Source organism: Saimiri boliviensis, chromosome 2 (genome assembly GCF_048565385.1).
Source record: "Saimiri boliviensis isolate mSaiBol1 chromosome 2, mSaiBol1.pri, whole genome shotgun sequence".
Lineage (NCBI taxonomy): Eukaryota > Metazoa > Chordata > Mammalia > Primates > Cebidae > Saimiri > Saimiri boliviensis.
Window position 1 is genome coordinate 23,777,971 of NC_133450.1, and position 16,289 is coordinate 23,794,259.

The 16,289-nt window shown below is 37.3% G+C and overlaps 1 protein-coding gene across 35 annotated transcripts in view; it reads right to left on the reverse strand.

Annotated features, from left to right (window-relative positions):
* Positions 1–244: 244 nt before the first annotated feature.
* Positions 245–16,289, reverse strand: part of NRXN3 (neurexin 3) — a 1,684,741-nt gene continuing 1,668,696 nt past the window's right edge. For 15 of the 35 annotated variants that reach the window (XM_074392912.1, XM_074392911.1, XM_074392909.1 and 12 more), the window contains one exon: positions 245–1,761. In XM_074392912.1, the coding sequence (XP_074249013.1) occupies positions 836–1,761 (926 nt within the window). In that variant the 3' untranslated portion in view covers positions 245–835. Of the gene's footprint in view, positions 1,762–8,736; positions 8,955–16,289 lie in introns of those variants that run through there. The other 20 variants (XM_074392932.1, XM_074392931.1, XM_074392933.1 and 17 more) reach the window with 3 other exon arrangements.

Genomic DNA, 16,289 nt, shown 5'->3' on the forward strand with positions numbered 1-16,289 from the left:
ATCTTACAGGAAACAAACAACAGATTCTAGAGACACCATAAGCTGATATGTAGAGTGAACACCATGGTAGCTTTTGAGTTCATATGGCAATAGTCTCTCTCGCTTTTGTTTTGAGTTTTTTTTTTTTTTTCCTCTTCTGATGTCCAGTCATTATCAAAAAAATAAACAAAAACCCAAAAGCCATATTTCCCCTCAGATCTTAAACTTACACGCATACTGGTCAGAACCAGATAAGGGTTGTGGGTTCTTTTTTTTTTTTTTTTTTTTTTTTTTTTTTTTTTTTTTTTTTTGGTGTTTTTTTTAACTTTTTTCTTTTTTTGTTGTTGTTGTGGTTTTGTTTTTTACATAATTAAACCGAAAAAACATGGTTACAGTCAAGCTTCACAAACATCATTACAGACTCACTTGGAGTTATGGAACAAGTAAGCCATGAAGTCTTCTCTACCTGTTAGGAAAAGGTCCTCCGGAGAAGGAAGCTTCCAGGCCTGCAGAAGTGGGGGAGCCACCTGCCGGCTCCAGAGCGCTAAGTGTGTGCTTTATGATACAGCAAGGGCACGAGACCGTCCGTCTCCCAGCGAGCGCTGGCACCTCGCCGCAGGCCTTGGCCGAGCTTGCGCGGGAGATGCATCGCCGTGTGTGTGTGTGTGTGTGTGTGTGTGTGTGTGTGTGTCCTTTTTTTAAAAAAAAAAAATGGTTTTCCCCACCAGAGTCGTGGTAGACACCCCATTTCACAGTTCCAGCAGTTCTGACCTCTGTGAGATCTCACCGTCCAAAGACGCGTAGGCGAGGATAGATGTCACTGTGGGACGCGCGCGCGAGCAGTGTCCGCGTGTTGTCACACGTAATACTCCCTGTCCTTGTTCTTCTGTTTCTTGTGGCCGCTCTTGGAGCTCTGCTGCTTCTCCTTCATGAGCGTGCCGTTGCTCTGGGCGGAGTTGCTGATGTAGTTCCGCGTCTCGTCCACTTGGTAGGACCCCTCGTCCCTGTTCCTGTACTTGTACATGGCGTACAGGAGGATCAAGATGCAGAGGGCGGCAGCAGCCACAATGCCGACGACCATCCCTGTTGTGCTGCTCGACTCCCGGATCACCTCGGAGGCCCCCGGAACCCGTCTGATTCCCGGCTCCGTGGGGTTTGCTGTGGGCACATTACGGAACATGGGGGAAGTAATTAGTGGGCTCTTCAGTTTGGTGCTGTCTAGCTCATAGGCAGTGGGCAACGGAAGCAAGACTAGATCAGGCTGGGGTTTGAGATCACGGTTATTCATTTTGCCAGCTGGCAATTTGGGTACCATCCCAGACGAGGAGGAAGCTGTGAAGCGGATCAGCTCAGGGGATAAAGATGTGGTAGTAGTCCTACTAGTTTCGGAGACTTTGTTAGGTCTAAAGTCCTTGGATTCCCACTTGGGCGCATGTGCTTTGTAGCCACCTTCGAAGATTGAAGTGGAAAGACTCTTATCTGTTACCAAGGAGAAGGTGGTGTAAAAATCTTCATCATCAGTAGGGGGCAGGTTAGAGTCAAAGGTTTCCCCTGAGCCATACCCAGATATCACCAAGCCATCATCATCACAACCATCGCTGCCTTGGTCCGACAGGCAAGGTAACCCCGCCTCAGAGGTCATGGACAGGGAATCTTTGGTGGTCTGAATAATGGTGAGGAGGGGGCGAAAGGTAGGGGGAAGTGTAATGGAAGGTGCACGAGTAGCAATAGGAGGGGTAGCTAAAGGGTCTTCTACAAGAAGAGGGATAACTAATTCACCTCCTGGGATTGAAAAGAAAAAGAAACACAGAATTAGTATACTTGTAAACACAACTCATAGTCACACTCAACCTGTGTAGTTCACAGCGTATGCCTCAGAAATCATCATAAAATGATCGGTATCTTTTCTGGATGTAGCCTAATCACTCTAGGCATGTTTAGAGCCTTTTAATATGCCTCTTGCCACCCAAACCTGAAATCCCTAGATTAGGGGCTTAGACTTTTGAAGATACTCTCAAGTAATTATTTAGATAGAATTCAACTGTATATATTCTTTCCAGGATCTGCTTATGTGCTGATGACATTCAATCAATTATATTTTTATAAATATTGGCTGGCTATCAAAATTGGTATGTGTGGGTGCATGCACACATGGTGTGCTTAAGTGATGAATTTATTAATATGCATATAAGATTTCTTCATTGCCTTCTTGGGTTTCTACTCATTTGCTCCCAGGAGGATGAGAATGACCTATTCACCATCTTACTGAGACCAAGCTCAAGAAACATAAAAGATTGTGTCCTTTGTGTTTTCTTAAGTTACCCCCTTTTATTTCACACTTAGGAATCACAGTCCTTATTAGCTGAGTGATAGGGATATATAAGAAGTTAAAATGTTTATCTAACAAATCCATTTTGACTGTGCTTTTCCAGAAATTCCCCTGACTGTTAAACGACAACTTGCCTTGTATTCGTCTAATATGTTTATGCATTGCTTTCATGCTAGATGCAATATATGCTGAGCTGGAAGATACATTTCAAAATAACCACCCTAGATATGCATGACTGGAAACCTTTAGACCCAGAAATGTTGACTTAGCAAAGTGAGTTTTTTAAATCAGTGCTTCCTAACTAGTGTGGCAAAAATGTATTGGTTTACCCATAGAATCTTGTTACTGTGCTTAAAATCACGTGGACTAAGTCAGCAAAGAACATTAAATCACAGAGACTTGCAGATGATGGGTACCACAAATATTCTGCAGTAGTGGCTGCTCACCTGGCTGTAAGGCCAAGATTGCTATGCTTTTATGTCAGCAAAATAATCGATCTCTCTTCAGGGTCTCTTTATAATGCTACTTTCCAAGCAGAGGAAGAATCTTAAGTCATGGTGCATGTCTCTATTGAAATTATTCCAGAAAAATATATTCCAACTATCACTTTAAAAAAATCCGCTCGCAGGGATGGTATGAATGTTTCCCTGCCCCAATTAGTCAGAACGTTGAGATAATAATGTGACATTATAGTTGAAGGCCTCTTTCTGAGCTAACCCATTGGGCTGTCAGCTGGTACCATGTACTATGTATCTTGTCCTTGGTCATAACTTTTCTGTGATGGTATAGTCAATGTTTGAGTAGCTGTTAACAGATAGGACTGTAGCTGAGGTGCCCACCTCATCAGTAACAAAGCCAGACAAAGAGGTGATTTAGTATCAGAGTTCTAGGGGTACTCCAAGCGAATAAGCCTTTGAGCCTACACAGTTTTCCAGGATTTTTCTTATGAAGATTGATTCACAAATTAAAACTCTCCCTGTGGATGCACAGGAAATGTTTGAAGATGCAAGCTTTCCACACCTTGCATCTTGAAACACTCATGCAAGGTGTGAAAGCTTCCTGTGCATCCAAGTTGTCCAGGTTTCAGGTAAGCTAAGAGAAGAGCTTCCTGAGAAGAAAGCTAATGCCTGCCTTCAAAGCACTGAGAACAGCTGGTGCCCATGTCAAAAGTCTTTATTCTCTCCCTGTTTAGCCAATAACAATTGTGTTCTGCAGAAAGAAACTGAGTTTGGGAGGGAGCTGATAAAGTATACCATGTGCATCATTTGGAAGGGAAGGGACAACAGAATGTTGTACTGCCATTTCTGGCCTATGTGATAACTTTACTACAAAATTTAAAAAAGAAAACACCTTTTTGAGATTCTCAAGATGACCTTATAGTATGTGCTCTAAAGCTGAGCCTCTATTCTAGTGCTCAGAGTTTGAAACTATTGAGCTAAATGATCTTTGCAGGTTTGCCAAAGATTCAGACTTGCTGTATGGGACCAGCATACACCTATTTTATTTTATTTTATTTTTTTACACTGTGAACATATATAATTCATGTGCCTTGCAACTTATTTAATGCATAATTTACACACTTTTGCTAGTTTTTATAAATGGGACTTGGAGTGCAGTTCCCTAAAGGTAAGCCAGTCCTAAAACTAACTCTGAGCAAACTTTTTTATTATTCTTCTGCTAGGGGGCCCCAAGTGGTAGATAGGAGGTAATAGATGAAAGAGGGCAGTGTTTGAGTAATAGGAGAGCAGCAATGAGAGACAGGAAGCGAAGGCCCATGGAATCTTCCTAAAGCTTCCTTGTGGATTTCTCAGGAATGATTTTACTTACCTTCAGAGGACAAGGCAGGATTTCTTTTTTTAACATATCAATAACAATGGTTTAACATGTATATTCTTTTCTGGCACAAATACCAGGTCATTTGTTCCTTATGGCAATGACAAATCTACCCCATGTAGAGTAAACAAAGAGGAAACTGTATGAAAGGACAAGGAATAGCAGTATCTTGGGAGGCAAAGTCCTGGTACAAATAGTTTATATATAATGGCAAACTGTCGGGTAAGAGGCTAGTATCCCTTTAAGTGGGATTAAGATCACCATCTTCATGATGGTAGAGTGGCATTCAGTTGCAGTTTTTGTGTACTATCTGTGACACCCAACTGGAGTCTTAAATTTGCCTTTTTGATGGTTTTTGTTTGTTTGTTTGCTTTCTCTCTTTTCAATACTAGCTAAAGCTTCCACAACGTACTTACTGTTTCAAAATCTACAAACTGCTCATTCTGCAGTTGAATTACTTAATTTTCCTTTGCTATCTCCCTCTCATTTAACACACTAATGCAAGTATCTTAGATTAAAAAAGAGTAGCCACACTTTTTATAACTGTACAGTAAGAGGGTTCTGAGGCTTGTTAATTTATAAAGAGCTTCTAAAAGCCTGGTGGGTCCCGAAGTGAAATGGTAAGATCTTATTTTAAAACCAAAATGATGGGTATACTATTTCAGAGTTTAGAAAACAAAGTCTTTCAGAACCACTGATCTTCAATTTTCTTTGCCATTTCATTATTAATCTTGGTAGCAGTGATTAAAAAATGGTAAATGATAAGTGATTTTCCTCTGTTGGGAAAATCTGAGCCCAAATGGTAGAAGCTTTCCTAACCCCTCTTTCCTGGCATCTCAAGAAGTGGGAAGAATGCCTTTAGTTTAAAATGAAGTCAGCTGGGATACAGGGGGGTCCTTGTAACAAATGGGAATTCTAGTGAAAACGGGTAGAAAATTTTAGATAATTGTAAACATGAAAGATGCCTGGGACAAGTATATATGTTGGTGTAATGAATTTTAATATCCATCTTTAAAATTGAGATGATAATGGTGTCCTGGGGGGAGTCAAAGGCAAACATCATTTGAGAGGAGGAAGTGACATATTTCTCCTACTGTTAGATTCTTAATAGAAATAACTTAGTTTAGTGGGAAGCTATTCAAACTTTATTGTTTATTTAATCAAAAACGACTACATTCAGAAATGTTCAGGCAGCTGATAATATTTTCTTCACTTCCTAGAGACCACAAAGTAGGTAATCGGCTATGTGTCTCTGCCTACAAAAGTATTCATGGAAGCAAAGAACCTAAAGTCATGAAGATTTACAGGCAGAGTAATACAAAATCTGTAATCCATCAAAGCCCTGACTTCCTATGCCATCCCCAGAATTTTTCTTTAGTTTGGAATAAGAACTATCTGTATTCCTTAAAGTTAGCATTTTAAAGTCAGGCATACATAGCCCTTTTTGACAGGATGGGGCTTTTCTTTAAACTAGAGAGATCATTAGAGATATAAAAGGTCTATTTTAGCCCTGAAGTCTGCCTGGCTTTTTGTTTTATAAGTGTATTTATAGATATATAATTCATGCCTCTAGGGCTGATATCCAGCAAAAGGGGCTCACTGCCATCAAAAAAGAAAATGTATAAAAAATTTAATAGAACTCTTCTGAACTGTGAGAATGTTGTAGGTGATAGTGAAATGTAATGGGTTATCTTTAAAAAAAAAAAAGAAAAAAGAAGCATGAAGTTTCAACCCTTGCCTCTCTGGAGATATTTGGGTTTTGAGAGTTCACAAAAATACCAAAACAGTGATGCTGAACAGTGAGACTCTGGGCAAGGACACCATGCTTGAACTCCTTGAATTCTTGTTAAACGTATTGGGTATTTCACCTCATCTCTTATGTAATTAGAATTTTCTGCTTGAAAATTCACATAAAAAATAGAAAAAAAGAAAATTCACATAATAGAAATCATTCTGTTCGCCCCCAAAATTTAATTGTTCAAAGATAACTCTTTGGTGACACAGAAGTGTATATTGTAACACTTAAATATCATAAAGGTTGTAATCATGAAATTGCTCTCTATCAACCTTCAGAAAAACCAGTTAGGGACAAACATTGCTCGTATGTGGGGAGAAGACAAGACAAACTGAAGTGTTTCAAAGGGGCTGAACTTAAATTTTAACTGGATGAGAATTGCTGGGTAGGGCATTCTCCCTCCCTTCCCCAGCACCCTTCACCCCAGCAGAGGGTTTGTCTGAAATAGGTTTGATTTTGAAAGGCTACAGATTATATTTTTCAACAATAAGATAAGTCACAGCCCTTTGATGTCATGATATCTTACAAAACATGAAATGTCAAGTGGAGTGTTTCATTTGCTTATTGATTAAGAGCTTTGCTTCTGAAGTAACTGAGACTCTTAGCATCGGATCTCTGTAGAAGGTCCTACTAGCTCTAGGAATTTGGTCAAATTTCTTAAAGTCTACAGAAAATGAGAATAAAACACCCTACCTCAAACCATCAGTGCAAATATTAAATGCATATTAAGTATTATTTTGTATGTTAGGTCGTTAGCACAGTACCTACTGCTATTCAGAAATGCTAGTTACTAGTGTTATTTCTACTAATATATTTGAGCTATAAACACTTAAATAATCACTTCTAATCTTTAGTCACCTCATGCTAAGGTAGAAATATAATTATATAGGATCTAGATTATTGACGCTATTTTACATAATAGAATATAAGAAATAATTTATAATGATTCAGAGAGCTTGAATTTTTTTTAAATAACCTTTTATTAAATTTATCTTTGGATATCTTTTTCATAGAAAATATTCTAATGCAACAAGATAAAACAACATCCCATTTAGGAAGTTCTAAGTTTTAGACATAAAATATCATCCAGTATGTCAAATAACACAAAATCACATACACTGGGGTAGACAGAGCCCATGCTTTAGGCTATTGGCTTGGAAACATCTGTTACTCACCATACAGTTTGATATTTCCATAACAGTTTCAAATAACACAAATATCTATAAAGCGGAACAAGTAACTTCTTGATTAATGAATTATATAGTGCTTCTTACCAATCTTACGTTTGCTGAAGTGCACAGGGCAGCATTGGTCCAAATAATGTTAAGGTGAAGGAATATTCTTACACTGGAGTTAAAAAGTGATGGTACCTACCTGAAATATTTTCTAAGTAAAACTTTAGATAGGAAAATCATCATGTTTTCTTCTTGGTGGAATCTTAAGGTCCCTGAAAGCTTACCTGATTAAATCCTCGAAAGAAATGAAAAAGGGAAAAGGAAAAGAGACAAAGGAAAGAGGGAGAGAGAGAGAGAGCGAGCGTGTGTGTGCCTTCAGTGTGTGTGTGTCTGTGCTTTTGCCAGTTGTTAGTTCCATATCCTGGAAGGTGTCAGTATCATAGAACAATACACTGAACACCTGAGATTCTTGATTATCTTCATTTTCAGTAAAATTGTTTTTGTGGCTTGAAGCAAAGGTGAGAGTATAATCCTGGATAACCAAACTCTATCAAAGTCACTTGAGAGTACCTTATTTTCCCCTTTGCTGAAGGAAAATAATTAATTTCCTAAATGCTTTCTAAGGAATTTAAAAAGGATGCAATTATGACTGGCACTACTCAGAGCTAACTCAACTGTTTTCTTCTGGGGTACATGCCTCCCATTGGCTGGAGACAATTTTAAGATACCAAATAGAGCCTACCAATACTTCCAGGGCTTTAAATGTGGTGATAAAAAAGTTCAGGCAAAGAGGCCAGGCTTTCTTTGGGTGGTAAGGACAATGTATTAACCCCCTTCGACTGACAGTAGAATTCACATTGATTATTAGAAGCAATTCAGCACAAAACATAACAGTGAAAATTCAGCAAACAGACACAAATGAAATAAAAAATATAATAGTCTTCAAAATAATATAGTAGAAAATAAAATCAACTTCACAGCCAAAGTAAGCTGGGAGAAGGAAAGCAAATAACATTGAGGCATTCACAAACATAATAAGAACAGAAAGAAAAGTTAAAAGCAAATTAAAAATAGAAGCCATTTTGGGAAAAAATAAATCATTTCCATATAGGCAAAATAATTTAAAAAAGCATACTATATTAATTTGTAGTCAACTTACATCAACAAATTGCCCGCATGTTTTTTGGCATGAAAGAAAAATTTACAAAAGAAAGTTGTGTAAGAATGCTCTTGGACAAATAGAATTGCCACATTCTTGTAACTTGCTTTTTTTGTTGTCATTTCTTAAAAACTTTTGAGCAAAATGTCTAATTTTTCAAATATAGTTTACAACAGAGGATGATACAGGGAGGCAACAACACATACATCCACACCACATAACATAAAAAGAAAAAAAAAATCTGCACTTTCACAAATTTTTATTTTGGGGGAGTTTGGGAAGGTATCAATTTTGAATTTAGAATAATTCCGATTGCTATGATTGAAAAAAAACAAACAAAAAAACCTGTTTACTTTTATAATTTGTCTTTCAAAAAATTCTAAGAATCTAAAGGGTTTTGAATGAATTTCTGCATTTATAGGTTTTCAGATATATATATGTAATTTTTTTTGTCTTTTTGACAAATTTTAGGCTTTCTTTAATTAAGGGAGATGGATGACAACACATAAATTTTAACAATGCTAAAGAAAGGGAGAGTATGGGAAGGAAAGATGCAGGGAGGGGAGGGTCATATCTATGAGTGAACTACACAGGAGATGAAGATGATGGGAGTAAATGTGTAAGTGAGTCGCCATGTCCATGTAAGGGCGGCACGGAGTGATCTAGCTGCATTAGAGCTTCTGGCTGTAAGGAAGGGATGGGCAATATACAAAAACAAATGAGCCTACACATGCCCATCTATGGAAATAAAGAACAGAACTCTAACACTGACAGTCTCACACACCCTAAGCTGCAACTTCTTCAACATGCAATTACTCCAGAAATTATTACAGTTTCATTAAAGAGCTTCAAATAATAAAAACAGTTAAACTTTTATTCCTACTAAAAATAGCCAAAATACATAAAATACTAGTGTCATGATCAAAAGGTTTAAAGCAAAAACAAGGAGACTAGATTTATGCATTCAAGTTGAACAACTTCATCGGCAGCCACACAGCCCCATCTAGAGTTGGGGAGGTTTTGAAGTCTACAGAGGTAACTGAAAGGCAATAATAAGCAGGGGGCCCATACAATGGGATGCTAATTACTTCTCTATAGAGAAACGGTATTTTCCAAATGACATCATCCATTTTCCTTATGCCACCCATGTTGCTCGCAATTGGCAATAAGACCAAGCTAATTTGAAAGATGTGGATGTGAGGATTCTGCAGCTGAAGTTGTTCCACATTTAAAGAGGGAGTGGGGAAAAATTGCAGAAAACAATTCATAACTTTGTCTTATAATTTTAGATAAAATCAAATCTAAGATAAAGATCTAGCAATTAAAAGAAACACATTGATATATATATATATAGATAGATATATATAATATAAAAAGCACTTAAGTCCCAAACAAGAAGGGAGAAAAAAAAACAAAAAGTTTAAAGAAAAAAGTATTTCACACACTTTCAGAGATGAACAACCAGACGCACAGGCTTGAAAGGCACAGACAGAGCAGTCAGAGGACACTTTTTTTTTTTTTTTTTTTTTGCTTCACTTCTTTGGCTTGTTAATTCCCCTTTTGGTGATAGCCAAAATTAAAAGCAAATTTTGCATTTTCTTTAAAGACTAATTTTACATTATGTTTAATGACATTTGGCTTTGCTTTGAAAAAATAAAAAGGGCGTGCAGTCTGGATGTACGTCATAAGTAGACTTTTAAAAGAGAAGAAAGTAGCTAGACTGACAAATGAGTTGTCATTTACTATCCTTTAACTGTAGGAATGTTAATCCAGTTAACACATGCTTAAAGTAAGTTGCATTTAGGGGAAAATAGGGAAACAGAACAGCAAGCTAGGATTAGGAGTCAGCAAGACAAAACCAATTTAAGGGATAGGAGGAAGGTACTGTATTTGGTTTCATGCCTTTCCAGTAGGGGTGAAGGACATATGAGGGCTTCCTGCCAGTTACAAGGAAAGCATGTGAGAGGGGTGTGTGTGTGTGTGTGTGTGTGTGTGTGTGTGTGTGTGTGTGTGTGTTGAGAGTTGAACTAGAACCTGTACTGGCAGGAATTGGAATCAAATACATATGGGTTCATGAGTTCTGCTTTAGGAAATTTATCCCAAATTTATTCGTAGCCTCTAGAAAGTGTATTTTATAAGGCATAGAGGGGTTATAATTAACACTGCTCTGTGTGAGTGTTCTTGGGCTTAGTCAAAGTGACAGGGCATGATGATTACAGTAGAATGTTAATAAAATGAACTTGATAAATTGAGGAATAGCCAATTTTTTTTTTTAAGCAAGAGTGGCAAAGCCCCTCTCCATTCCAATGAGTATAATGTCAGTGAGTACAATATCAGTATCTGTAAACTACAGGATGATCATGAAAGGCATAGGGTTTATTTGAAGTACTTTTAGGAAAGCTATGCCAATAAGGTTTATTTGAAGTGCATTGAGGAAAACTATGACTCTCACATGCACACACACTAAGAGGAAGATACTGTAGAAGGAACAGAGGGAAGGAATTTTTAGAAATGGCCTCAGCCTCCACTGGAAGAGATCACTAGAATTATATTCAGTGTTATATCTCTTTGAGAACATTAATGCTCAACCAAGGACTGGGAAACCCAGGTAGGCGAACCGCAAAGGCAAGACACTTGAGAGCACCTGGTTCTGACAGCCAATTCCAACCACTCCCAAGAACTCTTTAGGGTGACTTTGACAAATAGAGTAAATTTTGAGGATGAGTCCAACTTTTGTCCCCTATGAGACGCCCCTTTTATTATTTTACTTTAAAATAATTATAGCAGTGTGTCCCCATGGGTCAGTCCGTACCAAGATTTTTAGTCTCTGGTTTAATAATGTTAATCATTATTCTGGGAACTTCACAGAGAGCAGCTGGAAAGTTTTAGATGGAGGAAAAAAATTTCAGTAATATAGAAAAAGAAAAACCCTTGTTGCCATTTAGTTGGTTTTTTTTTTTTGACTAATTATACTTTTAACATTGAATTAAATTGTATAAGATTTTATAAATGTATATATGATCTCAAAAGGCATCAAATGACTTCTATAGAACAAAGTTCTACAATTTTTAAAAGTAGGAAACATAGCTGGTCTAAATGTGAGACTTATAGAATAGATACTTCCAGTACACACATTCTCCTGGATAATGAGAGGCATTTTGAAAAAGAAACATCAGCAATTTGGGTTCCCTAAGGCTTCTACTGAGTAATTTACCTATTCCAAAATTGCCTGTTTTAAAACTCTCAGAAGTAGGACACTGCTTACATTCTAGAAATCACTGGTTTGAACAATTGAATATACGAACATTTAGGGTTGTCACTTTGCAAATAACATGTGTATTTTTTAAACCCATGGAAGCCGTAGTTTTAAATGAAGCCAACATAGCCTGAATATAATGCATGTATATCTTTACAGTATAAGTCAACCATTAGTTCACATACACAAACCTTGTTTGTTCTCTAAGATACAAAATGACATTGCTTGCTAATAGTAGTCCATAATCATGTCACAGCTTCATTTTCATCTTTCATTAGCTATCTATACTAGGTTTTCATTGTCAATAACTGCCTGATATTGCAACTGTACCTTTTCTAGGTATAAAGAATGTATTTGGGTTATGTTTGACATTGAGAACAAACAATACAACAATACTTGAAACAGTGTATTTTGATAAAACTATTTTTATTCCACCATGTCTTAATAGCCCTGTCTAAATGTAAAATCAAAATTTTTAAAATGCCAAATGCAATATAATAAAATTACAGTTATTAGCATTCATCTTGGGAATGTGTTTCAAAGAAATGTTTCTGAACTGCTTGGGGTTGAGCTCCAGAAGCCCAAAGACACTCTGCAGTTACTCTAGTTGCAAACCCTCCCCTCTGGAAACCTGGGTCTTCCTTGCTAGAGGACACTGTCCTCAGTGTTTAGAGATGAGGCCCAAGAGAAAGGCCCCAATAAATTTCTTTGCATAATGTTACATATTTTAAACTTCTCAGGAAATACTAGCGAGAAGAAGGCAGAGGAAACCATCTCAACAGGCTTCATGTAACATCGGGTAAAGATTTTAAAAATTACAAACAGGGAGGGCTGAGAAAGAAGCTGGAATAACAAATACCTAATGCAGATTTTGAAGACTCTGGCATTAAATACATGAGTTAAGCTTCCACATCTGTTTCTCCTGTGAAATGTACAAAAAGCGTTTTCATTGATGGTGATTTTTGTGTATGTGGGGTGAATGGAAGAATCCTTCTGGGAGAATGAATGGCTCATTTCTGAATCACAGTTTGACTTAAAATGACAGTGGAGACCTGTACATGAACATGAAATTCTGTATGTGAGGATTGCTGTTGTCAGCGTCACAGAGCAAGCCCTGCATAACCTTGACTCCTCATAACTTCCTCTGTAGACGTAGAGGGTGTTCAGAAAAGGGATGAAGGAACCCGTTTCATAATAAGGTACAGTAATGCTGCAGTGAACATGAGAGTGTAGTGTACCATCTACAAGATGGTAATTTCCTTTCTCTTGGGTGTATACTCAGAAAAGTTATTGCTGGGTTATATGGCAATTCCATTTTTAATTTATTTAGGCGCTTCCATACTGTTTTCTGTCATGGTTGGACCAATCCAGATTCCCACCCACAGTGTACAAGGGTTCCCTTTTCTCCACATCCTCATAAACACATGTTATCGTTTGTCTTTTTGATAATACCTACACTAACAGGTATGAAGTGATATCTCAGGTGATTTTAATTGGCATGTCCCTGGTGGTGAGTTACGTTAAGCATCTTTTCACATATGTGTTGGCCATTTTTATATCTCCTTTAGAGGAATGTCTATTCAGGTTCGTCTATTTTTAAAATCAAGTTATATGTTTTCTTGTTATTGAGCCATATGAGCTCTTTATAAATATTGGAAGTTAGCCCTTTATTAGATATATGGTTTGCAAACATGTTTTCCTCAACCTGTAGGCTACCTTTTCATTTTATTGATTGTTTTCTTTGCTGTGAAGTGTTTTGGTTATAATCTTTACTTCTTAAATTATACTTTAAGAAGTATAATCTATACTTCTTAAAGATTACTCTGGCTTCAGTATAGAGAATAGACTTTAGGAAAGCAAAAGTAGAGTTGGGGAGATCAATTAATAAGCAATTGCAGAGTCCAAGCAAGAAATCATGGTGATTTACACTCCAGCAACATGTGAGCAATTTGTTACCAAGGTAGAGTCAACAGGACTTCTTGACTGGGAGTAGGGAAGAGAATGGGGACAGGGGGCCCAAGAATGTTGACAAATGTGGGGTTTGAACACCTGAATCAAATTCAAAAGATGAGGAAATCTTGAGGATGTGCAAGTTTGGGGAATCCAAAGTTCTGTTTTAGTGCTTTTGAACCCAAAGTGTCTCTTAAATGTCAAAGTAGAAATGTTAAATAGCCAGCTGGATTTGACAAACTGGAATTCTGAAGGGAGGCTTAAACTGAAAATTATCATCATACATACAGAGGCCATTTAAGGTCAAGAGTCTGGATCAGATCACCCAGAAAGTTAAAACAGGCTACAGCCACACCAGGAGCCAGCTAAGAGATGGTGAGGTTAGGGGCCAGGGCTGGAGAAAAAGTCAGAAGAATCTTGGGCTATTCAGACTAAAGAAAGAAAACGTTTCATATAAAACCTTCATGTCTTACTAGTATGCAATTTTTTTTTATGTTGTAGAATATATTATCTATAATAGAATTAAAAGGGTCTAATGCAAGGGTCTTTAATCTTTTGGCTTCCCTGGGCCACACTGGAAGAAGTATCTTCCACCACACATAAAAAACACCAACATTAACAATAGCTTTGAGCCAAAATAAAATTGCAAAACTCAATGTTCTAAGAAAGTTTACAAATTTGTGGTGGGCAGTATTCAAAGCTGTCCCGGGTTGCATGCACCCTGTAGGCTGTGGGTTGGGTTGGACAAGCTGAGTCTAATGGTTTGCAAGTAACAGGCTATCTGCATATATAAGTCCTAAATTCCACACAGTGGTGAGACTAAGAAGAGAGGAGCAGTTGCTAAGCTCAAGCTTTGAGTGGTACTTACAGTGCCCTTTGTGTTTCTTTCACTTTAAAGATATTTCCTCCTGATTAAATAAACTACTGCCAGCAGAAATAGTTTTGTGAATTCCCCACTACACACATATACTTTATCAAAATGAGCTTCAAGTATTGCAAGATGTGCTTTTTTTTTTTTTTTTTTAGTTCAATTCAGTAAATGCATACTGAAGACCTATGTTGTGCCCTGCTCTATGCTAGACAGATTAAAAAGCACAAAATAAGCATAAAGATTCTGCCTGTGCCTCAAGGAGCGCTTATAAGGTTGTTGATGAAGAAAGGCTTAATTACACTAAGACATGATTATTAAATTAGCATTAAAACAAAATGAAAAAAATTCCTGGCAATTTCTTAGGTGGATTTTCCCTTTTCTGTATCTTAACCGGTATCAACACTTTCGGGAGAAAGGAGCTAAGATACTACCTTGATCCTCTGTTCCCTCATGCCTTCATCTTACCACACAGTTCTAAGTTCTGTCAGCTTACGTTTCCAAGAGATTTAAGGAGAATTCTCCCTTTAGCCTCAGCTCTTTGGGTCTCTTCAGGACCATCAAGGAGTGCTGAGCTCAGAAAATATTGCTAACAACATCTTTCTGCATTCGAAATGAATATTTTATAGTTTCTAAGGTAATTTTACATGTAATGCCCACAAATTCATGAGTTAGGACAAAAGTCTTTGATCTTTATGATAGAAAAAGTGAGGCCCCAGGGGTTGGCATGGGGGACAAGTGACTTGTCTCAAACCTCATAGTTTGATAGAGGACAGGAGCTCACCTCCAGATCCATTCTCTTGCCAAAAAAGGAATACAATCTTAAGGAAAGACATCAAAATAAGACCTCATCAGAGCTTAACTCTAACTCACAAGAGTGAAATAAAGTAACTGTAAAATTACATGCAGAAATAACCCAAATTTATAATTAAAAGGTGTATTCAAGCTTTAAGAATTTATTATTGGAGGGGGTGGAGACAGAGATTGGAAAGAAGTAGTAATATTGGCTATTTGGGTGAGGGTTTTGGGTGGAGGTGAATTTTGCTTGATGCTGAATCAGATACTCCGAGGATCATACTTGGAGTAGCATGGACCTCAGTTGTCTGGGATTCAGCCTCTGTTGAATATGAAACCTTCATTTGATAGCTAACACTCTTTGAACACAATAGTAACAAACATTAGAGAAGCACTTTAGAATTTTTAAGCACTTTCCCATTCAAAATCTTATTAGTTGTACAAATGTATCCTGTGAGGTTAAGTGACTAGACATTATAGTCACTACAACTTTAAAGCTATAGGCTAGTGTTGGGGGTAAAATATAATTATATTAATTCATTTGCTAATTATATTAATTATAGTATAATTATAATATAACTAATTACATTAATTCATTTGCTCAGCCATTAATTCATTCAGAAAACATTTGAATGATTGTTAGTATTCTCGTTCGTAGGAACAATAAAGGTAAGCAAGACACTCTCCTTTTCCTAAAGTTGTTTCAGGTCTAGCTGAGACAAAAAATCAAATTAAGTGCAACAGAGTATTGAGTCACTAAAAATCTCTGTAGGGTGCAGTAGGGTCACAAAGAAGAATGGAGATTTTGGGATAGGATTTGGTACATGTTAAAGCTTATGTAACTGTAGAGAACAAAGACTAATTTAAAGTCCTTCCGGATCTGAACATTCTACTACCTTACCAATTTTTAAAATGTAATACTGCCTTTCTCAATGTTTTATCCATTCTCATTCGCCTTCTCAGGTTTGAAAGATGACTGTAGATTGGGCAAGCAGATTACTAATGCAGAAATACTCTTCTAAGTGTTGGGTTTGAGGCTGTCCTGGCTTCTCCTTTCCATCTTGAAAGTTCAGTTTTCCTCTCCTTTTTATTGATTGTAATTAGGTGTGGAAACTGAGTTTGGGAACAGATAGTCCGTGGATTTTTCACA